Source organism: Lemur catta, chromosome 10 (genome assembly GCF_020740605.2).
Source record: "Lemur catta isolate mLemCat1 chromosome 10, mLemCat1.pri, whole genome shotgun sequence".
Taxonomy (NCBI): Eukaryota; Metazoa; Chordata; class Mammalia; order Primates; family Lemuridae; genus Lemur; species Lemur catta.
In genome coordinates, this window is record NC_059137.1 from 68084506 (window position 1) to 68110419 (window position 25914).

General features: G+C 36.0%; 1 protein-coding gene across 1 annotated transcript in view; it reads left to right on the forward strand.

Moving 5' to 3' along the window:
- Positions 1-6256: 6256 nt before the first annotated feature.
- Positions 6257-25914, forward strand: part of TMC1 (transmembrane channel like 1) — a 154970-nt gene continuing 135312 nt past the window's right edge. Inside the window, exon 1 of the mRNA XM_045562137.1 lies at positions 6257-6422. Coding sequence (XP_045418093.1) covers positions 6257-6422 — 166 coding nt within the window. The remainder of the gene's footprint in view (positions 6423-25914) is intronic.

The window sequence follows — 25914 nt, forward strand, 5'->3', positions numbered from 1 at the left end:
TATGCCATCACAGTAAACCCATCTTATAGGGATTGACAGCCTGGCTGCAGAAGCTAAGCTGGTTACTTAGCCACAGAGAATTATTGCCGTGGAAGAATATGGGTACCGTGGTGTCAAATCTTTCTAAAGAAAAGTTAGAAATGTAAAAATTACATGAAATTTTCTCACTTATTCTGTTGTCAATTAATTCAATTTTTAAAAAGACAATATAGGCAGAGAAAAATAACTGCAGCCCAAAGATACCCAAGAAATGTCAGTTGTCTAATTTTTCTTTGTTGTAAGATTTATTGAGATATAATTCTCATGCAATAAATTCCCTGTTTAAGTGTACAGTTCTATGAGTTTTGACAAACACCTACATTAATGTAATAACCACCACAGGCAAGATATAGAACAGTTCTTTTATCCAACCCTCCACCACCCCCCAATTCTCTCAAGCCTTTTTGTGGTTAATTCATCCTGCTCCTGGAAATCACAGATACATTTTCTGTCTCTATAGTTTTGCCTTTTCCAGAATGTCATATAAGTAGAATTATACTGTATATAGCCTTTTGAGACAGGCTTCTTTCACTTAGCTTAAAGAAAATGAGATTTATCCCTGTTGTATGTATTTAGATTCTTTCTAATTTTGAAAGGTGTTTTTTTTCTTCCTTTCTCTTTCTCTTCCTCCTTCCTTCTCTATTTCCCTTTTCCTTCTTTATTTTCCTTCCTCCCTCCTCCCATTCCTTCTTTCCTTTGTCTTTTTTATTTTCCTGCTTTTCTGGATATCAAGTGTACAAAAGTAAATTAATCTTGATATTTATTTCATAACTCATTTTCATTTGGCCCATGCCAGGCTTTCATTTTAATAGTTTTACTGAGATAGAATTGATATGCAGTAAATTGGACATACTCGTGTACAACTTGAAAAGTTTGCCATCTGTATACACAATGGAACCATCAACACCTTCAAGATAATAACATATCTTATAGTTTCCTTGTGCCTTTTTGTAATTCCTCCCTCCATCTGATCTGCTTTCAGTCACTGCATTTTTTAGAATTTTATGTAACTTAAATAGAACATGTATTCTTTTTTTGTCTGGCTTTTGTCAATCAGTATAATTATTTTGCCATTCATGTATGTTGTTGTTTGTATCAATAGTTCATTCTGTGTTATAATAAAATAGCATTCCATTGTATGGATGCATTGCATTTATTCGCTTGTTAATTAATGGGCATTTGGATTGTTTCCAGTTTGGGCTACTATAAATATTCATGTAAAAGTCTTTATAGGGACATATGCTTTCATTTCTCTTGGGTAAATATCTTAGAGTAGAATGGCTAAGTCATATGGTACATGTATGTTTAAGTTTTCAAGGCATTGCCAAACTGTTTTCCAAAGTATGTACCATTTTACATTCCTACCAGCAGTGAGTGAGAGTTCTAGTTCTTCATCATCCTTTCCAACACTTGCAGCTTTTTTAATTTTAGCCATTTTTTTTTTTTTGAGACATAGTCTCACTCTCCTGGCTGGGGTAGAGTGCAGTAGCATCATCATAGCTCACTGCAACCTCAAAATCCTGGTCTCAAGTGATCCTCTTGTCTCAGCCTCCTGAGTAGCTGGGACTACAAATGTGTACCACCACACCTGGCTAATTTTTTTCTATTTTTAGTAGAGACGTGGTGGGGGGGTGGTTTTACTTTTGCTCAGGCTGGTCTTGAACTGCTGACCTCAAGTGATCTTCCTGCTTCGGCCTCCCAGAGTGCTAGGATTACAGGTGTGAGCCACCGTGCTGGGCCAATTTTAGCCATTTTAATAAATGTGTAGTGGTAACTCATTTGTGGTTTTAATTTGCATTTCCCTAATGACAAATTATGTTAAGTATCTTTACTTCGGTTTATTTGCCATCATTATCTTCTTTAGTCAAGTATCTGTTTAAATCTTTTGCACATTTTTTATTTGGCTGTTTGTTTTCTTATTATTAACTTTTGAGAGTTGTCATATATGTCCCGGATATGAGTCCCTTATCAAATACGGGATTTGCAAATATTAATATTTTCTCTCAGTCTGGGATTGTCATTTCATTTTCTTAACACAGTCTTTTGAAGAGTCGATGCTCTTAATTTTAATTAAGTCTAATTTATCATTATTTTCTCTTATGTATTGGACATTTGATGTTATGTCTAAAATAAAATTCCCTAACCGATGGCCATAGGTTTTCTTCTACAGGTTTTATAGTTTTAGGTTTTATATTTGGGTCTATGGTCCATTTTGAGTTAATATTTGTATATGCTATAAGATGCTGATTAAAGATCATTTTTAAAATATGTGGAAAACCAATTGTTCCAGCACTATTTATTGAAAAGACTATCATCTCTCCATGAAATTTTCTTTGTACCTTTGTTGAAAATCATTTGACCATATATATGTAGGTTTGTTGCTGAATTCTTTCTTCTATTCCAGTGATTCATTTGTTTATGCTGGTGCCAATACTACAACTGTCTTGATTATCATAACTTTCTAGTACAGTCTTGAAGTTAGGTAGTTTAAGTCTGCCAACTATTTTCTTCTTTTTCAATGTTGTTTTACCTACTCTAAGTAATTTGCTTTAATCAAAAAGTTCATGGAAAATGTGTATTATGAATTAACTATGCATGGATTTTAGAATTTTCCAAAATGTTTTGCACCAAAATAAACTTGTACTAACTTGTTATAACATATTTGAACCAGGATCTAGTTTAAGGCACTAAGGATAAGGCCTCAGTTTGAAAGAAGCCCCTATCAGAGCAACATGAATTCTGCTAAAATTGAAGCAAGAACAAATATCAAATTTATTGGTGAAGCTTGGGTAGAAGAATGGTGAAATCACCGATGCTTTACAAAAAGTTTATGGGGACAATGCCCCAAAGAAATCAGCAGTTTACAAATGAATAACTCATTTTAAGAAAGGATGAGATGAGTTTTAAGATGAAACCCACAGCAGCAGACCACCCACAACAATTTGTGAGAAAAAACTTCATCTTATGGCTGATAATTAACAGCAGAAACAATAGCTAACACCACAGACATCTCAATTCGTTTAGCTTACACAATTCTGAAAAATTAAAGTTGAGCAAACTTTCCACTCTATGAGTGCCAAAACCATTGCACCCAGATCAGCTGCAGACAAGAGCAGGGCTTTCAGTGGAAATTTTAAACAAGTGGGCTCAAGCTCCTGAAGCATTTCTTCAAAGAATCATAAAGGGAGATGTAACATGGCTTTACTAGCACGGTCCTGAAGACAAAGCACAAAGCAATGGCTACCAAGGGGTGGAAGTGGTCCAGCCAAAGCAAGAGTGGACTGGACAAAAGCAAAGATCAGGGTCAATTTGAGGGGATGCACAAGGCATTATGCTTGTTGATTTTCTGGAGGGCCAAAAAGCGATAATCTCTGCTTGTTATGAGAGTATTTTGAGAAAGTTAGCTAAAGCTTTGGCAGAAAAATGCCCAGGAAAACTTCACCAGAGAATTCTCCACCGCAATGCTCCTGTCCATTGCTCTCACCAAACAAGCGCACTTTTGTGAGTGTTTCAATGAGAAATCATTAGGTACTTACCTTACAGTCCTGATTTCACTCCTTCTGACTTCTTTTTGCTTCCTAGTCTTAAAAAATCTTTGAAGGGCACTCATTTTTCTTCAGTTAATAATGTAAAAGAGACTGCATTGACATGGTTAAATTCCCAGCTCCCTCAGTTCTCTAGGGATGGACTAAATGGCTGGTATCATAACTTACAAAAGTGTCTTGAACTTGATGGAGCTTATGTTGAGAAATAAAGTTTGTATTTTTTATTTTAATTTTATTTTTCCATGAACGTTTTTTGAAGTCCCCTTATACATATGAATGTTTGGAATCAGCTTATCAATTTAATCACTTTTACTGTTATATAATATTCTGTTTTGTGAATATTCCAAAATTCCTTTTTTTTTTTTTTTTGAGACAGAGTCTCACGCTGTTGCTCGGGCTAGAGTGCTGTGGTGTCAGCCTAGCTCACAGCAACCTCAAACTCCTGGGCTCAAGCGATCCTCCTGCCTCAGCCTCCCGAGTAGCTGGGACTACAGGCATGGGGCACCATGCCCAGCTAATTTTTTCTATATGTACTTTTAGTTGTCCAGATAATTTCTGTCTATTTTTAGTAGAGACGGGGTCTTGCTCTTGCTCAGGCTGGTCTTGAACTCCTGAGCTCAAATGATCCACCCGCCTCAGCCTCCCAGAGTGTTAGGATTACAGGCGTGAGCCACTGCACCTGGCCTTCCAAAATTCTTATATGCCATAATTTTATACTTGTGACTATTCCATAATTTATATATTTATGATTTTTTTGTAATGTTTTTGTTATTGTTATCCTATCATAAACAGTGCTGCTAACATGAATAGTATTTACTTCCTCATGAACATGTGGAAGAGTTTCTTGTGTATATTCTTAGTATTAAATTTGCTGAGTCATTGTTTAGCAAAAGTTCAGCTTTACAGGACACTGCTGGATTGTTTTCCAAGGTGGCTGAGCTAATTTGGACTCCTATCAGTCATATATAAGAGATCCTATTTACCCTCATTTTCCAACATTTGGTATTGGCAGACTTACTAGTTTTGTCATAAAAATAGGTGAAAAGTGATACCCAAACCTGTAGTGATCTTGATTTCCGTTGCCTTAGAAGAGATTGGAATTTTCTTCATAGGATTATTGCCTATATATTTCCCTCTTCTATGAAATTACTGTTTATGTTTTTGCTCATTTTTTTATTGGGTTACAGGTCATTTTATGTTCTACTATATAAAGTATCCGTTCAAATCTTTTGCCATTTTCTTTTTCTGTAGGTGTGTTTGTCCTTTTCTTGTTGCTGTATAGAAGTTCTTTATTTTTGATACTAGTCCTATAAAGTGTTATATAAGTTACAATTATCTTCTTCAACTTTAGTTTTCTTTGAAACATCTTTTAATAAATAGAAATTTTTTATTTTAATGCAGTTTAATTCATCTATTCTTTTTTATGATTTGTCTTCCAGTTTTTAGTATTTTTTTTTTTTTTGAGTTTCTGGATACAATGCTTGCAAAACATCTATTGTTAATTTAGTCATAGGTTTGTTATGGTTTTTGTCAGAATAGTATTTGGGTTATTTTATATATTTATACTTAAGCTAATAAAAATCAAATTACATGTTGTTCTTGCTCTAAATTATAGACTCAGTAATTTGCAACAAAATGTTGTCTTTTTATAAATCCCCAAGTTAATAAAGCACTCTGAGTATCTTTAAATATGAGTACTTATATGAGCTGTCGTTTATCTTACTATTCCAGTTAAGATCTATCTAGTGCCTAGAATAGGGAAAAACTAGGTGAACATCACTCTTATAGAGGTTTATTTTGAGCCATAATTTGGAGTGTGCTACATTTGGCTAAAACCTATCTACTAGTCTGTATATTCTAGAATGGTCAGATATGTGCACAAATAGATATGCGAAGCCAAAAGCTGCTCTGGTGTAAATGTGCCACCAGGATCCATTTCAAAACATCGCTTCCTCTTGCCAAGGTCAGTGCAGCCGTGCCTGCTATCACTGAAGTAACCAGAGAATGCCAGTCTCCTCACTCTCAAAACGCAGCCTCCTTTGCAACGTTACATTCTGGTGCTTTGCGTCCCTTCCTTTCTTTTCAATGACGAAAATCTTTTTAGTTTATCATTCCAAAGCAAAGATTACTACTTTCCTATGAGAAATTTCAACACAGAGGGAAAAAGTTGTATTTCCTCAGAAACAGAAATTTTCTTATAGCAAGTTTTATTTTCAGAGAAGTTGAGAAAATAAATACAACTGTCTCCAGGTTTCCCTTCATTGGAAATTGATTGCTAAGTTGAACGTGCTATAGCTTTTCTGCTTCAACCCAAAACTCCAGGTGTAGGAGTATCTTCCTTATTTACTCATTGAATTTACCAAGTATACTTAGGGGCTGGTATTTCTCACCTTTCTAGGAGAGCACTCACTTACACTGCCCTCAGTGTACGTCATTAGGATAAAGCCCTAGGATGGAAGGCACTAAAAACAAGACAGCAAGCACATGCAGAGTGGGATGAAGCCAGATTTGCTCTGAATAGGACTTGCACGATCAGTTTAGTTTTATTTCTAACATGAGCCCCAAATACAACCCTTTTGACCTGAGTACTCCATCCCTTAAATGGCAAACTAAACATTCATGAAAATTTAATGGTGAGGAAATTAGTACCTTCTTAAGTTTCAGGCTGTGAAATGGCACCAGGGGAGCACGTTCAGTGGCAGGCAGAAGTGTGTGGACCTGCTAGCTCAAACCTGAAACATTTGTCCCTTCAACCTGCAATTCCTCTTCGAGTCAGCCAGCCACTGAGACCTGCAGACAAGACACCCCCACGATGCCGCCCAAAAAAGGTATTTCAAAGTAAAGACTGTTTCTAAGATATTATCCCTTTCTGAGAGGTAGCAGATTGTTTGAAATTTTTGAGAAGTTTGTTTCACAGTTTTAGTCTCCTCTCTGGGGGCTTTCCTTCTTTTTATTTTCCTGTGTCCCTTTGTTCCTTGAGAAATTGGGACAGTTTTAATATTTCTTCAACTTCTTTTCTTTTATGGATGTATGATTTTATCCACTGGAAAGTGGTCGAGTTTACCTTTCTTTTATTAAGGAAGACAACAGAGGAAAGTAAAATCCACTGAGATTCCAGGACAGCAACTCAAACACGGGCCTCTGCCCATAGCAGTGACCTGTTGTCACATTGGTGTGGGGGACAGCTTTTAGAAGGGGACCTATTCTGCTTCATTTTATGAATTAAAATTCTGAATTAAGAAAAGTTGAGGAGGAGAGTAGATGGGTTAAGGCAAGGGAAGTGAAGAAAAGAGACATCAAACCCCATTTTGGTGAGTATTTATGTGAAGGGCTGAGCAATGGGATGAAACGCAATTTTGCTTACCGTGGCTTCACAGAGGGTGCATTTTCGGTACCATGTGGATAATCTGTAGCATGGTCTTTTATCAGTCATTCGGTAACATTTATGTAGCTTACATTTGGATCTATTTTCAAAAACATTTCAGTCCCTCAAAGACAAACTGGTAGAATTTTCAAATAGGAAAAACCTGGGCACACAAAGTTGCTTTTCAGTATAGAACATCTAATCCAGATCGTCTTGCTATCAGGCACTCCTTTAGTTGACTTATTTAATCTTAGAATGGAAAGTGGAGACAGAGACCTCATTTAGAGATAATTTAGTAAAGCCATCCAGCTTCAGGCCTGTATCTTGGGAATCTGAGCAGTTCCTATTTAATATGCTCAGTCATTTTATTAACTTCAAACATCTGGAGAGTCTTAGGAACATCATTATTAAAGTAGGTCATTGATTTCAAAAAACAAAAGCAACTACTTCTTTTGAGGCACTACACACCTTTCCAAAGAAGCTATTGGAAAATTGCATATTAGTTCATAACAGGGTGGGGTAGTTTTCCGTGAATAAGGACAGGGTTCAGATCTTACGGATGATGTTGGACTTTAACACCTCTAGGATTTCTCAACCCTGGGGTCTTCAAGTTCTTCAGACTATTTAGGTACTTACGGTTTTGGGAAAATCTTTTAAAATTTCCAAAAATTCTTATAAAAACTTACAATGAAGCTGCTCAAGCTATCCTAAATGCCAACCATCCCATTAAACAAGTAAGATTAGAATTGATTACCCTTGCTGTTTATTAATGTTGTCTGTTATCATTTATTAATCTTATTGCTTTCATAATAACAGGCATTTTAGAGTTTAATAGCTTTATTCTAATTATGAATGTAATCTATGTTGCTGCAGAAAATGCATAAATTTTACAAAAAAATATATTAAATGATGTACCAGTGAAAACACAGAATCCCATCACAGAAAGATCATTATTAACATTTGGGTATATCTTTCCAACTTTTTATATGATAGTTATGTTCAGTTTATATTTGATAAAATGGATAAAAATTGATACATAAGAAATGTAATTTTTATATAATGTCTAGGCTTTATAAGAAAAGAAAAGAATAATAGCATTGTCTGATTTGGTTTATATAATGTCATAGTATCCTAACAATAGCTTCCATTATTGAGTGGTTACTACGTGCTAGGCTCTGCACAATGTGCAATGATGAGGCACCATGACAGCTAGATGTGACACAATGACAAGGGATGTCTTACTACGATGGCTACCACTTTCAATAAGCTATGAAGGGACAGAACAAGTCAGCTGACAAGTGCATTGCTCAATATGTTGAAATACCCCACACAGCACACAAGGAAACACTGTGTTTGGGGTGGCCCATGAAGAAATGAAGAAAGGCAAATTTATCTGCCTGGATCACTCCTGTCTCCTGTTTTTACCCCATGGAAAGTCAACATAATACACTCTGCATTGTGTTATACAGCACCTTCAACGGGGCATCACTGTAAGATGCCAGGTCTCAATTCCGTGGTGTAGTGTTTTAGCCAAATCTGAAAGTTGGCAGAAGCCCTAAAAACTCTGGGCGTGCAGGTGGGAACCTCTGCTGTATACTTGGCACTTCAGGACAAGTGTTTGGTTGGGGCTGGGATTGGGTCAGAGCCTTAGGAAGAAAGGGAGCATCCTAGGGAATTTGATGATGTGCACGAGGTTTGTGTCTGATACAGAAAATAAGAACTTCAAAAACATTTTATACATAGAAACTAGTATTTGGTGAGACTGAATGTGGGAAGATGAGGGAGAAGAAGGTGTTAAGAATGACAGCCAACTTTCTGGCTTGGTCAACTGAGTAGAAGGAAATTCTAATAAATAAAACAAGGAGGCAGCAGAAAAAAGTTTGGTTGGGAAATAGTTTGATTATCTATAAGGTCTTTTCTTTTTTTTTGAAGTTTTTATAAAATATTTTATTTAATGCTAGATATGGATTTAAGTTTTTAATGTATCACAAGAGATGGGGCAGAAACTCAGACATACTTGAATCCCTGATCTCAAACCAACCCATTCTTTCACTTTGGTTGATTATCAGTATCTCCATATAGTTCTGTCTCAGTTAGCTATTAGCTGTGAAACAAAATACCCAAACTTACTGGGTTCAAATAACAACTATTGCTTAACCTAACAAGTCTGTGGGTTGGCAATTTAGGCTGGGCTCTGATGGACAGCTCTTTTGGTGCCAGTAGAGTACTCAGGGTCAGCCATGGGACAAATAGGTGGCTCTGTTGATCTTGGCTGTACTCTTTCAGATCTGTGGGATCTCAGCTAAGGACAGGTGAGCTCTCTTCATCTAGCATTAAACAGTCTAAGCCAGACTTGTTTAAATGGCAGAGGCAAGGTCTCAAGAGAGAGAATAGAAGCAAGCAAGGGCATTTGAGACTCAAAACTTTTCAGTGTCACTTCCATTGATTCTATTGACAAAACAAATCATAAGTTGAGCCCAGCTTTAAGAGGTAGGGAAATGGACATTCCTTTTGTGGGGACAAGTTGCCAAGTCATATAGCAAAATCAAGTGGAGCATATACATTTGATATATAAGTTACATATCTCTCATTTATGTTGAAAGGGCTACCATTTATAAAGCATGGGCTGAGTCCAAAAGGAAGGAATTGCTAAAAGTTGTATGAAAGTAGAGTCAATAATTCACAAGTTTCTCATTCCTGGAATGGAACCAGAGCTCCAGTCTTCACCTGCTTCTATTGTCCACAAGAAGGCTAGTGGGAATTCTCATATGCTGTATTTTCATTAATCTGGGTTCTGAGTTGGGTCTTGGGAAGAGCCCAGGGTCTTTGATGCTCTCTTTCTCTCCCCCTTTTTGCCCCCCAGATGTCATGAAAAGGGAAAAAAATGGATTTAGGGTCACATTGGAGATATTTTTTTACTTAATTTTTAATTTTTTAAACATTGCTGTATAAGCTAGAGAGGGCCTGTGAAAATTAGGATCATTCATGCATTTGTTTCTGTGCTTCCGGGATTCCCCTGAAGGGGACAGCACTTCTTGGGTTTGAAGTCATTTCATCAGAAATGACTAATGGATATCAGCAGGTGAATGGATGAACAAACCACGAAACCTCCATATAATAGAATACTACTAAGCAATAAAAATAAACAAATTACTGATACACCTAACAAAGCAGGGAATCTCAAAAGCATTATGCCATCCCTTTGATAAAATGTTGACACTGCTTTATTTCCTTTTCTTTCATGCCATTTTTAAAATCAGCCTTATTGAGGTATACTTTATGCACAATAAACTGCACACATTTAAAGTGTACAGTTTGACAAGTTTTGACAAATGTATATTCATTATAATCACAACTGTAATAAAGATTTGCAGTATCTCAGAATGTTTCCTCATGCTCTTTTGGCATAAATCCACACATTCCTTTCCACCCCATACGCCATCCCTGGACCTTAGCAATTGCTGGTTTGCATTTTCTAGAATTCCATATTAACAGAAACATGCAGTAAGTGCTCTTTTGTGTCTGGCTTCTTACATTTAGCATAATGCTTTTGAGATTCATCCACATTGTTAGGGGTATCAATAGTCTGTTTCTTTTTATTCTTGATTAGTATTCTATTGTACGGATGTTTCACAGTTGGTTTATCTGTTCACCCGTTGATGAACATTAGAGTTGTTTTCAATTTGGGGCTATTGTGAATAAAACTGCTATGAACATTTAAATAAAAGTCTTTGTGTGAACAACATATGGATTGGAATTGCTAGACTGCATGGTAAATGTTAGATTAACTCCATAAGAAACTGAAAAATTTATTTCCAAAGTGGCTATATAATTTTTACATTTTCACCAGTACTGTATGATAGTTCCAGATGACCCACGTCCTCACCAAAAGTTGGTATTATGAATGAATCTTTTTAATTTTAGCCTTTTGAGAAAGTGTATGGTGGTACCTCACCATGGTTTTAGTTTGCATTTCCCTAATGACCAATGATGTTTAGCATTTTTTAATATTTTTTCCTTTGTCTCCATCTATTCTTCGTTTTCTTTTCTTAACTTTTTTTTAGATTAAGCATTTATTTATTTCATTTCATCTCCACTATCAGCATATTATCTATAATTTTTTTGTTGTCATTCTATTTTAGCTGGTTTGCAATGTAAATCTTTAACTTATCACTGTCTATCATCAAATCATGGCATACTACTTTACATATATTTCAAGAAACTTACTATTGTATGTCATTCCCCCTTCCTGTACTTTGAATTATTGTTTTTTTATATTTTACTTCCTTATACATTATAAACTCCACAATCTATCATTATTATTTTTGCTTTAAACATACAATTATTTTTAAAAGAGATTTTGAAAAATAAGAAAAGTCTTTTATATTTACTCATATATTTATCATTTCCATTTTTTTTTCATGTTTCAGATCCAAACTTCTATCATTTTTGTTCTGCCAAAATAACTTCCTTAAATATATTTTGTAATACAGGTCTGTTGGCAATGATTCTCTCAACTTCTGTATGTCTGAAAGTCTTTACCTAATTTTTGAAAGACCTTTTTGATGGATATAGAATTATAAGTTGATAGTCTCTTTTTACCTGCAGTGCTTAAAAGATTTCTCTATTCCATAGTTTCTGATGAGACATCTGTGATCATGTCTATCTTTGTGCCATTATTACTGTTTATCTTAGCAATTTGTTTATGCTATGCCTTGGTGTAGTTTTAGTCACCTTGTTTTCATGTTTGGAATTTACTGAGCTTTTTAGATCTTTGATTTATAGTTGCTATCAGACATTAAAATGTTTTGGTTATTATTTCCTCATTTTTTTCTGACTCTCCCTTCTAGGACTTCAGTTACAGATATACTAGACTGCTTAATATCATCCCAAAGGTCGCTGATCCTCTTTTCATTTTTTTAAAATCTTATTCTTCTCCTATACTTCATTTTATATAAAATCTGTCTTCAAGTTTAGGTCTTTTTTATTTGTCAATGTCTAATCTAAAGTTTATCCCATCCAGTATATTTCTCCTTTTAACTACTGTATTTTTTATCTGTAGAGTTTGATTTGTATTTTTCAAAGATTTTTTTTATCATTCTCAGCATGTTCTTAAATATATGAAGTACAGTTATAATAGCTGTTTTACTGTTGTTGTCTGCTAATTCTACTGTCTGTGTCATTTCTAGATCTGTTTCTATTGATTAGTTTGATTGTTCTCCTGGGTGGGAGGCATTATTTTCCCTACTTCTTTGCTTACCTGGTAGCTTGCTATTTATTGTTGGTCATGCTGAATTTTACATCTTTGTGTCCTAGAATTTTCTGTATTCCCTTAAATATTGTTGATTTTTTTTTTTTCTGGAGTGTAGTTAAGTTACTTGGAATTAGCTGGATGCTTTTGAGATTTGCCTTTTCTTTTTAAGTTTTAGATCTCAGAAGTGTGGAGATGTGCTTTTAAGCTTTGTTAGGCCAAGTTCACAGCGGGGCTAATTTGGTCTAGGTAATAATAGCCTCGTGAGGAGTCTAACCAATGCTCTGTGAATTAGGAAGTCTTTCTCCTCTGACTGGTAGATAACCTAAATTATTCCTGACTGTTGTGAGCTCCAGAAACTGTTCTGTCCCCTCTTTTCTGGTGGTTCTTTCTCTGGCCTTGGTAGTCACACTCATTCTTGAAAGGATTTAAAGATCTCCAGGGCTCTCTCTCTGTGTAGCTGCTTCTATTATCTTATCCCACAAATTCTAGCTGCGTTGGAATCCCTGAAATCAGAACTATATCTCCTTAACTCAGTGAGACCACGGCTGTTTGGGTTTCCCCTGCCTGTATTGCAGCCTAGAAACTGTCCTCAGACAAAAAGATCAAACAACATCAGGGTTCATCTCATTTACTTCCCTTTTAGAGGTCACTGTCTTGGGTTGCCTGTTGAACAATGTTTGAAAAGAGATGTTTCATATATTTTGTTTGGCTTTCTCGTTGCTTAAGGTAAGAAGGTAAATGCATTCCTAGTGAGTGCCTTGAGGCTAAAAGCAAAATTCCAACACTGTTTTTATAATATTCTTTGACATAATTTTTTAAGGATTCCCTTTAGTTATCATAATGTTTAGATGATATAAACAGGTAAATGAGAATATCTTTCAAACATATTTTTCTGCTTTGGGGTAGTTCTCTCAGTACTGGTTTTGCCAGAAGCATAGATTTTTAGTATCTGAGTTCCATTATGCCAAAATCCATAAGTCTTGGGTGTATCCATATGGCATGTTATAATGGGAAAAGAAAGATGAAATTCCACTTTTGTCTCATGTCTCTATAGGTCTTGGAGAGATGTGAAGAAGGGTCATGAAGTCCATAACTCTATTTTAAGTGAGACAACATTAAAAAAGAATCCAAACCAAACTTTCCCTACACAGTGAAAAACATCCCAATGAAGAAGCTGATTCTTTTAGGTTTTTCCCTCTTTAACACATTCCACAGTTTAACAATTGCTTCAACTTGTAAATTTATTCTTAATACTAATTTGAATATTTCCAATTAGTATATGAGAATTCTTTTTCTGGTTGTGGTATGGAGAAAAATCAATTCCCATCAATGCAGATTCATATCTACAAACACTGTTTTTAAATTATCTTCTTATCCCCTAGTGTTTGAACAAACTGTGTACCTTTGATTTTAATTCATTTGGCACAATATCCAATATCATTAATTATTGAATACAACAAAAAGCATAATAGACATTCCTTGAGAAGATCATAATCTATTGGAGCAGATGAAACAGGTACGTAGAAAAATAGATAAGCAGTACAGACCATAGAAAAGAAGATGTTTGGATGCAGGATATGAAGTATCAGTTGAATTGCGGAGGCGATATATACTATGTACTTTTTCTTATTTCCAAATGTTTAATCTTCTTCTATGACTCTGTAGTGAACATTCTTCAATTTATCCAGATCATGTCTTAGTTGCAGAGCTGAAACACTCAGTAGATATGAATCCAATCAGTCCTGATTATTTTTGGATGATTACTTCAAAGTTCTGGCTGCTACAGTTCTGTTTGTGTGTCCCAGACCTGCGCTTGCTCTTGATCAGCCACACTCTTGGCAATGTGGATAGTGGAACAGATGTTGGAATCATGCAGACCCAGGTTTGAATCCTTGTTTCACTTCTTATAAGCTTTAGATCTTGAGCTGATATATTAGTTAAGGGCAGTTTGGTTGAAAACAATATATTCCAGTCTAGCCAGCCTAAGCTAAAAGACAGTGGGGAGTGTCTCATGGAATCCAAAGGCAAGGATGAAATTGAGCCTCAGGATCAGCGAGAACCAGAAAACACTATAGCAGAGCCAGGAAATTTTCCATGTCTCTTACCTCTGCTCATCTGCTTCATTCTTCTTTCTGGATGCATAATTTTTCTCCCTTGTATGATAGACCTGACAGGTAAGGCTGAGGCTAAGAGTGCCCAAAGCTTTCATTTTCCCAGCTATTTGGATAAATACATACTTGTATCTTTATGTCAGGGTTCAGTTCACAGAAAATGTTGAGGAGGCGGTAGAAAAGTTCCCAGAAAAGTAGGATAACTGGGACAACAAAATGATGGTTATTCACTATAACTAACCATTTCCTCTCTTTTAGTCCAACTCACCTGTACAATGGAGACCTGTTTTGCAGTGCAGGTTCTAACATACAGGAGAAACTCCATAAATCCTTGGTTCTGTCCCGTAACTCTCTTCTTTCTTACTTTCTTTCCAGTAATTTTTCACTCTCTGTCCTAGACAATTTTCTGTGAGATGTGTATAATATTTAGTACCTATAAACAGGAATATGGTTTTATAGAACAGAATGACTGAAAACAGCTTACATTTCTGCCATTTTTTCAAGGCAAGGATTTGTATATTCCTTCTGAGCCAAGTACGTGCAATAGAAAGTAACAAAGATTAAGTAGTTTTGATGATTGTTCTTCCATGAAGGTTGCTTGTTGGGGTGAGGGTTGTGCAGAGGCAGCCTGTGGGGTGAGCTGTAGGGGTAGTATCTGTGGGAGTGTTACAAAAGGCCCCCAGGAGAACTCATTATCCAAGTCAAGAAACCAAAATTCCCTCAAGGCAAAAGGGAATGGTTCTGAAAAACTGACAGATTTTCCCAGGCAATAGCCATGGATGCTAGACACAGGGCATGGTGGCCACCCAATGTGAGCAAAGCTGTTTACCATTTGCCCTTCTCCTTCTAATATTCATTTTACTACTCTGGACCATGTAAGAACCAGAAGCCACATGATGAATGGAGAAGGAGGCATAAGTCAGAAGAAATGGTCAAAAAGATGCCTGTGTTCCCTTCCTTACATAGGTCTCCAAGCCTTGGCTCTTGGTATGAGTAAGTAGAGCAGAGAAGCTTGGAATAGGATGTAAGATTGCAGTTTTAATGCGGCCTGGATCGTATATTTGGGTGCCTGAAAACGAATCCGAGTTATCAAACTCAGGTGGTTCTTACAACTGAAAATGACCAGAAAACTACAGGATTTCCTGAGATTTCACTTTACCTAGGGGTGGGAAAGTGAAATTTAATGGGGCCAGATTGAAGGTGGTGTTTGTTTATTCTTTGAACAAATGACCTACATTTATTGAAGTGAACTATAATCATAGTTAGTATGGGACATGATAGGTTTGGATAAAAATACCTAGCTCTTCTTCTTAAGAGAACTATTAATAATTAGAAACTTTAAGCAAGTTAGTGAAGGAATTTTACAGGGTGGCTCAGTCACCATTTTGTGCACTCTCTTTCTGGTCTTAGCCAGGATTGTTCTTCTGTATTCTGTCTGTTTAGGAAGTCGTTGTATGTGTTAAATCTCCTGTTTTATGTTTTGATGTTTAATAGCACTCAAAGGTTTTGTTTTTGTTTTTTTAAATGATATGTGTGCTCAACAATTAATAAACTGCATATTTAAAAACTTGTTGCCTTTTTTAAGAAAGAAAGATAGAAAATTCTGCAACAATTTATCTTACCCATAAAATATTTGTAATCAGGAATGCTCTAGAAATTTCAGGATGTATCATTAAATCACTGCTTATACTGAAAAGTCTGGTAAAGTAAGGATATAGTTTACCTTTTATATCATATATCCCTACTGCCACAATAATAGTGGATTAAGACTTTGGCCGGGCATGGTGGCTCACACCTGTAATCCTAGCCCTCTGGGAGGCCAAGGCAGGTGGATCGCTCGAGGTCAGGAGTTCGAGACCAGCCTGAGCGAGACCCCGTCTCTACTAAGAATAGAGATAAAAATTATCTGGACAATTAAAAATACATATATAGAAAAAATTAGCCGGCCATGGTGGTGCATGCCTGTAGTCCCAGCTACCCGGGAGGCTGAGACAGTAGGATTGCTTAAGCCCAGGAGTTTGAGGTTGCTGTGAGCTAGGCTGATGCCATGGCACTCACTCTAGCCCGGGCAACAAAGTGAGACTCTGTCTCCAAAAAAAAAAAAAAAGACTTAGTAAATACAGTCATGCATTGCTTAACGACTGAGAAAGGCATCATCAGGCGATTTTGTCGTTGTGTGAACATCATAGAGCGTATTACACAAACCTGGATGGTATAGCCTACTATGCACCTAGGCTATTGTTGTTAATATAGTCTGTTGCTTCTAGGCTACAAACCTGTACAGCATTTTACTGTACTGAATACTACAGGCAATTGTAACACGATGGCATTTGTGTATCTAAACATACCTAAACATAGAAAATGTCCAGTAAAGTAGAGTATGAAAGATAAAAAATGGTACACCTGTATGGAGTACTGACCATGAATAGAGCTTGCAGGATGGGAAGTTGCTCTGGGTGAGTGAGTGAGTGACTGGTGAGTGAATGTGAAGACCTAGGACATTCCTGAACTGCTGAAGACTTCATAAACAAATACACCTAGGCTATACTAAATTCATAAACAACATTTTGCTTTCCTCAGTAGCATATTCACCTTAACTTACTATAACTCCTTTGCTTTATAAACATTTTAATTTTTTAAACTTTTGACTTTTTCATAATAGCACTTAGCATAAAACACAAACACACTGTATGACTGTATAAACAATTTTTTCTTTACTTATTCATAAGCTTTTTTCTGTTTTTAACTTTTTTTTCTTACTTTCTTAAACTTTTTTTGTTAAAACTAAGACACAAGCACACACATTAGCCTAGGCTTCCACAGGATCAGGATCGTGACTATCACTGTCTTCCACCTCCACATCTTGTCCCACTAGAAGGTCTTCAGGAGCAATAACACACATGGAGTTGCCATCTCCTATGGCAGCAATACCTTCTTCTGTAATATCTCCTGAAGGACCTGCCTGAGGCTGTTTTACAGTTAGTTTTTTTTAATAAGCAAGAGGGGTACATGCTAAAATAATGATAAAAAGCATAATATAGTAAATACATAAATCAGCAACATAATTATTTGTTATCATTATTAATATTATGTACTGTACATAATTGTATGTACTATATTTTTATATGATTGGCAGCGCAGTAGGTTTGTTTACACCAGCGTCGCCACACACATGTGAGTAACGCATTGTGCTATGATGTTGAGATGGCGATGATATCTATGATGGCTATGACGTCACTAGGCACTAGGAATTTTTCAGCTCCATGATAATCTTATGGGACCGCCACTGTATATGCAGTCCATCCTTAACTGAAACATCATTATACTGTGCATAACTGTGTTTATTAAATGGATGGTCAACTGTATGAATAGGTACATGAATGATGAGTGGAGTGAACCTAGGCTTTATAAGACACCACCTGAGACCTGCTTTCCAGTGAGTATACTAAGAGGCATTTCTAGTCTGGGGCCTTTTTTTTAGCTCCTGTTTAATGGGGTTATTAGAAAAGGAGGTTGGTCTTTGTACTTTTTCCTTCATAGGTTATGTGGACTCAAAGGCAGAACTTAAGGAAATAGGTCTATTTTTAGGTTTGGTGACTGACTTAGGTAAGTTGCTATAGAAAGTGATACAAAGATATTTCACATCTAGGGTGCTTTAGCACTGCATTCAAATGGCCTGGGATGGATGGGTAGAAGCACCTGCAAATTGAAATAAGCCAGGGCAAGCTCCTCGTTGGAATTCACGAGTCTGGTAACTGGTGACTCAGGCTGTGGTTGGGAGACTTGAATGTGTTATGTCTGGCACCGTGATACCACCTTAGTTTATAGACTTGGAGATTAATCTAACTGGCCTTCAATGAGTTTATTCCTTTTAAAAATCTTCTTAGCTTTTGTTCCCCACTAAGTTTCTCTGGGGCTATATCTGGATGTAGGTGAGGGCACTAGATGCTTGGATTCCCCCTTGCTAGGAGGGAAAATTATCCCACTGAAAGCAAGTGACCTTTGCCTTCTCTGTGAAGAGGAATGACCTGCACGATGGCTTTCGGAAGTGGCGAACACGCCTTGTAGTGACCTGCTCTGTTCCACTCTGTCATCCTGTGGGTGCATCTCTGACTGGAAGAGGCTGGGGTGATGCGAAAGGCAGAGTTGCCAGACTGCACAAAGGCTTTAGTCAGAAGGCAGCAAATTTAAAACATCAGAAATTTGCAAAAGAAAGACTTATAATAGCTACATTAAAAAGTGCTTTGATGTTGTGGACATGAGAGATACATTGAGGCGTAACATAGGATCTTCTCTGAGGAAATCAGGGCAACACCCTGCAGAAGCACTCCTAACCAGTGGGCACATCTGCACGTTATTCCTGTCATGCCTTGTGCTTCCTCTTTCCTTGTGACCTTGCTCCTGTGTTTCCTTCCTTTCCGAACAGTTTCCTATATTAATCCAAAGGCCCCAAGACTCAGAGGTAAATGTGGTAAATCCTAGACTGGAAGGAAATTATTATCCAATATATCACTATTGTTAATATTATTGATTGGTTCACTCATTCATCAGTACCACAAATATTTACTGAGTGCTTATTATTTGCCAAGCACTGACACAATGAAGAATTAAAGACCAACAAAGCCCCTGCCTGCCTGGTGCTTACTTGCTTGTGGGGAAAATAAACAGTGGCTCAATTAACAAATAACTAGATAACATAATGTCAGATGGTGGCAGTGCTGTGAAGACTGAAGCAGGGTAGGAGAACTAGCGATAACAGGTAGGCTTTGGTTTCTTTGTCTCTCTGGCTGCTTTTGCATCCTTAGTAAGGTGAGAATGGCGAAGGTCGTTTCCAGGTTGATCTTCAGGCTAGGGCAGTTTTCCACCCCATGTCTCATCTTCTCCATCTCCCTCCCCAGGACCTCTAAACTCCAGTCCCCAGATTCTGCAATGAGAGTCAGCTTCCTTCCTCTCGGTTGCCATCTCACTACATTCTATTGCCTGGATAAACCAGAAACCTCTTCTTTGGCTTCTCATTTTTGAAAAGATGTAGAAATCTGTCATCTGCTGATGTTCCTTCCTTCTTTTTGTCTTAGGGGGTTTATACCTTTTAAAATTTCTCCCTACTATGTGTAGTTGGATCTTGGGGTATAGTAGACAAACTCGTAAATATGATCCACCATATTTAAATGGACTTATTCACATAGTGTGCTTAAAACTGAGATAGTAACAAGGCTATCACTGGGTTTTCTCTGTGGATGCTGGACATTTTTAACCCTTGTAATTTGTAAACTGCTTAGCAATAAAATGGTCAGTCAACAGCACCTATTGTTATAAGGACACCCCCACGCACCCCAATGGGACTATCCTTCCTATCAATTCTGCTAACTGATTTAACAAAAGTGATTGATTTTTAGTTTGATCAGCTTGTTCTTGTTAGGATGGGAGTGACAACTGCTAAGCTCCTTCCATCCAGAGACTTAATTTGAGTCTACGTCTTTCATGCCACTTTCTCCGACCATTTTCAGCTGCCTAGAATGCCTCGCTTCCTTGACATAAAATATCAGGGTACTTAATTGCATTTTACCTCGCATCAATTGTTTTATTTGTGAATATCTTTTTTTTTTCTTACTTTATAGCTCCCCAGATTTCGTTGGATTAATAATATAGATTAGAGTGCCTTCTACACACCAGGCACTGCCACATACATTTAACTTATTTAATTATTACAACACTCCTATGAAATTATTTGCTTCACAATTTGTTGAAATGAAAGCTTATGCTTAGAGAGGTTAAAGAGTTGTCTGTGGTCACAAGCTTTGAGGTGACTTTGAACTCAGGTTTGTCTGCTTCTGAGAACAATAATATGGTGTTCCTTCAACTGAGCCATATCGGCCTGTAAGTGCTTTGTCTGCATAGACACTAAGTGTATTCTTCTTGGTTGAGTGAATTAATGAATGAATGATCTGGACCCCTTTTCTGCTTCTGTTTTCTTCTCTGTAAAATGAGGATCATAATGGGAACCTGATCTAAGAATAAAACAATCCAACTGAGTTTCCTTAATTTGAGAACCAAGAGAAAGTAGTTAATTAACTAAAACCCTCTTCTTTCTAAACTTTCAGAACGTTTCAAAAGCCTGGTCCTGAGCTCCATTACAAGACAGAACATTTTAGTCACTATTGAAGAGAGCACTATAAACATTTTATGAAGGCTAGCTTCTTTCTTCCTAGCACTGTGAGATTAAAATGATGTTTGCTAAATTCTGGATGTTCTATTCCTGTTTTTTCATGATGTTTTATAGTCCAGGCCTTCTTTACAGGGGCACAGGGATATATTTTATAACTTCAAGGGTCAAGAGAAAAAGAGCTTGTATGAGTTCCTAGGAGAGAGAGTTAAGCAGTAACCTCTTTCTGTAGCTTTTTGTAAAAATTTTCCCTCACTTTTTGTCTCCCTACAACTCATTCTTAAAAAACAAAAACAAAACACAACTTTGCCTTTTTTAAAAGATAATACACACCTACTATAACAATTTAGAAAATGTAGAAAACAGTCCAAAGAAAAAGAAAATAACACCTCACAATCTCAACATCGAGATGCGGCTGCTAACATTTTGGCATATTTCATCTCAGCTTTTTATGTAGGCATGTATATGTATTTATTTTCCCATAAGACATTTATTTTGGATATCTTAATCTTTTGATTTATAGAATTTTTATAATCTTTTTGCATGATATATATCATAAACATTTCTGCATATCATTAAAATATTTATAAACATTATTTTTATTTAATGATGCATACTAATTGATATAACCCTTCCCTTAAAATTGGTAATTCCACATACCTGGAGATGATCAGTTGTGAAACAAAAGAGAGAGTGGATAGGAGGCAGCCAGTCTTTTGACTAATGTTTTTTTTCCTATGTGGCTTGCAAAAAAGAACTTAGAGACCTCCAGAACATTTAGCACGAACAGATTTCTCATTGTGGTCAAGCTGGAGTACAGATACTGAGTTTACTCTCCTGTGTGAAACAAATAAAAAAAACTATACAAAATATATGAAACAACAGTTTTCAAGACATTCTACTTCAGACAACAAAGGATGATGTCTGAGAGATGGAAACAAAGTGGGTGACCCCTGTGATTTTCCCAGCTTACCTCTAGGGAGAGTTTCCCAACCAAGGTGCAGAGAGAAGGGATGCAAACAGAAACCATTGATTTCTCTGACTTGAGGAGAGAGAGCTGAGAGTCTGGGGAGACTGAGGCAGCTAAAATTCACAAGGAAGAGTTCCAGAGAAAAGAAAACTCTGTGGCATTGCAGAACATTCCTGCTGAATCTTTAACTGAGTGATGATCAGTGCATGCATGTGGCTGGAGAAAGAACCACTCAAAAGTTTTTGAGGGACAAATCCCTAGACTCACACAGGTCTGTGAATAGTTCCGCTCCTCACTGGCAAGAGTACAAAACCTCATAATTCATGGGACATCAGGTATAGTACCCAGAAGGGTCTTGTCTAAGCAATGAAGAAGACTTAGCCCTTGTCCAAAATATGGCACTGATCCTACCTAACAAATCTTAGCAGTGAGACCCTAAAGGATAAAACTGTTTCTAGATAATTTAAATGAATGTCAGAACAAAGCTGAAAATATTTATAGGAACATAAAGATATATAGGACCCAATAATGTAAAATTCCTAATGTCTATCATGCACCCAAATATTACCATGAATATAAAAAAGCATGAAAATACCCATAATTTGGGGAAAAATCAATTAAATGTAATTGCCTCATCAATGACAGAGATGATATAATTAGTAGACAAACAGCTAATTATAATAGCATACACATGTTCAAGGGGCTAGAGGAATTAAATAGGGACATAGAAAAAATTAAAAAGACAAAATCAAACTTCTACTGATGAAAACTACAATGTCTGAGATAAGGCATAGGAAGCATGGAATTAGCAGCAGATTAGAAATAGAAGAAGAAAAGATTAATGAAAACATGTATGACAAAAGTAGCACAAAGTCCGGAAGAAAAGAAATGGAAACATACCCATAAAAGGTTTTATGCTCTACAAAACATGGTATAATATCACTTGAAGGTAGACTGTAACTAAAGACCACTTTACCCTCATTGGGAGGAAACATTTAATTTTTTTTCTCTTTTTTTTTTTTTTTTTTTTACCTTTCCTAGGTTCATGGCTGAGTTAGCTATAAAAAAAACAGATTAACAAGAGAAAAGCATACACATTTATTTAGTATGTGTTATGTGACATGGGAGGCTTCATAAGGAAAGAAGTCCCAAAGAAACAAACCTGAGTAGGTTTGATGAACAGTGGATAGTCATTGAGAAAATATAATAGAACAAAGCGGGTATGATCTAATGGTAATAAACTGGGAAAAATTTAGCAAGGCTTGTTTGTTCAGATTTTTTTCCATGACCTTTGTCTTCAGAGATAAGGATGTTTCTTGCTTCAGGGGAAGGTCAAAAATCATTGCTAGGATTTATGACCTGCTTCAGCGGAGAAGGGCAGGGGAAAGGGAGCATGACCTACCTGCTTCTGCAGTTTTCTCAAATTCATACAGCTTAAAATATTTAATATGCCAAGGTGCTACATTTTGGGGTAGTATATCTTGATTCCCATCACCCTAAACCAACTACTTAATACAGTAACACTAAGAGTTACAGAATAGTATGCCATAAAAAGTGATAAAATGGAATTGGTGGAAATGTCAGTTCATCCACAAGAAGACTGGAAAAGAGGAAAGCAAAAACAACGAAGAGATGGGATAAATAAAAATTAAATAGTAAGAAGATAGATTTAAACCTAACCATGTAGATATTCACATTAAATGTAAATGGTCTAAACAACCCAATTAAAAGTTATAAAAGGTACAATTGGATAAAAAAGCAAGATCCAATCATATTTTCTCTAAAAGAAATACACTTTCAGTATAATGATACAAATAGGTAAGGGGTAAAAGGATGGAAAAAGATCTATATTAAACTAACCCTTAGTAAGCTGCAGTGGCTTTCTTTTTATTAATATTGAATAGATTAAATTTTAGAGGAAAGAATATTACCAGGAATAAAGAACATCATTTCATAATGATAGAGGTAAGTTTATCCAGAGGAAATAATAAATTTAAACATTTATTCACCTAATACAAGAACTTCAAAATGCATAAAACAAATGCTGATGTAACTGTAACTAAAAATAGACAAATCCACTATTAATGTCAGATTTTAGGACATTTTTCTCAATAATTGATGGAACAAACAGACAAAATATTAGTAAGCATATAGAAAATCTCCATAATGTTATCCTTCACCTTGAACTAATTGATATTTATTTAACACTACACCTAAAAAGAGCAGAATATATATTCCTTCCAAGTGCACACAGAATATTTAGCATGATAGACTATATTCTACTCTAGGCCATAAAACAAATCTCAATATATTTAAAAGGATCCAAATAATCCAAAGTATACTCTTTAACCACAATGGAACTAAATTAGAAATTAATAGCAAAAGATATCTGAAAAATCCCCAAATATTTGGAAACTAAATATCATATTTCTAAACAATCCATGGATCAAATAAGAAATCAAAATAGAAATTAGAAAGTGTTTTTAACTGAATTAAAGTAAATACACATTTAAAAATTTTTGAGATGCAGCAAGAGCAATACTTAGAGGAAAATTAGTAGTATTATACACCTATATTATAAAAGAAGGAAGGTCTCAAATCAGTGATCTCAGTTTCTACCTTAAGAAACTAGAAAAAGAAGAGCAAATAAAACTTAAAACAAGCAGAAGAAAGTAAGTAATAAAGACCAGAGATGAAATCAATGAAGTAGAAAACAGAAAAATAATAGAGAAAATTAATGACACCGAAAACTTGTTCTTAGAAATCAATAAAATTGATAAACCATTGACCAGATTGATCAGAAATTTATTAAGAAGAAATAACAATTTTAATTAAACATTTATTCACCTAATAACAGATGCTAGAAAGAAATGTGAGAAGTGTCATCACTACAAATTTTGTATATAATTAAAGGGTAATAAGTCAATATGATGAACAAGTCAGGCCAATAAATTTAAGAACTTAGATGAATCATCCAAATTGCTTGTATGATACAATCTACCACAGTTCACTCAAGAAGAAACTGATAAACTTAATAGCCATTTATCTATTAAAGAAATTAAACTTATAGTTAAAGGTTATCCTACAAATAATATTTCCAGCTCTGATTGCTTCCCTGGAGAATTCTACCAAGTATTTAAGGAAAAGTAATTCTAATTCTGCACAAATTTTTCTAGGAAATTGAAGAGGAGGGACTATTTCCCAACTTTCTCTGAGGTCAGTGCTGCTCTACTACCTAAACCAGGCAAAGACATCCCAAGAAAACAAAACCACAGACAAATGTATTGTATACAAGCAACCATCAGGAATTAAAATTTTAAAAATATAATTTACGATGTCAGAAAAAAGAATTACAAAGTATTTAGGAACAAATCTGACAAAAGTGATGTGAAACTTGAACGCTGAAAACTACAAAACATTGCTGTAAGAAATTTAAAGAGTGCAGAAATAAATGGATAACCTCAGTTGTGAACTGGATAATTCAGTATTGTTAAGATACCAGTTTTCTCCAAGTTGATATATTCATTGGTATATGGGAGATTCAACACAATCCCAATCAATATTCCAGTAGACTTTAAAAAATGCTCACAAAAATTAACAAGTTGACCCTAAAATTTATATGAAAATACAAAGGACCTACAAGAGGCAAACTATCTTTGAAAAAGAAGAACAAAGTTGAAAGACATATACTTGTTCTCAGATCTTATTATAAAGCTATAGTAATCCAGACAGTGTGAGTTTGGCATAAAGGCAAAGACAATTTCTCGGTCATGAGAGCTGTTTCCTAAAAGAAGGTGGCAGGAGCTTATTAACTTTCCCTACTGCCTCAGGCTGCCTTAAAGCAGTCATTTCCAAAGAACCACTAGCAGTATTAGCATAACCTGGAAGCTTTTTAGGAAAGTCAATTATTGGGCTGAACCAGAATCTCTGTGGGTGAGGCCAGGAATCTCTGTTTTCACAAGCTCTCTAGGTGATATTGATACACATTCAAGTGTGGGAAGCACTGCCTTGGCCTCTCCCTGTTAGAAATCCTCCAGAATTGGAAAGACAGGTGAAAAGGTTCGGAGATAGTGGCAGAATTCAACACCACCAAATGAAGAGGAATTTTGATGGCCTTTGTTCATGGAATCCATTAAAATATATACTCAGTGCTGCCAGGCTGAGCTGATGAATAAGAAATAAGGTAACCTTATATCCAGCTGTCAGGCTCTTGATGATAATTGTGTTTTAGGGTGAGCAAATGGCTTTACCCAAGCACAGACATTTGACACAATTTGTTGTTTGGAACAAACTTACTGTAAATAGATGTTTCGGAAGAAAGCAGGAGTTGTGAAAAAAAAAATCTAGGATTCTGAAACCTTTCAACTACATGTTTTAAAATACTGTCTTTCTGTCTCTCTTTGTCTCTCTTGGTCTCTTTGTCTGTCTGTCCCTCTCTTTTTCGCATACAGACACACAGACACGAATA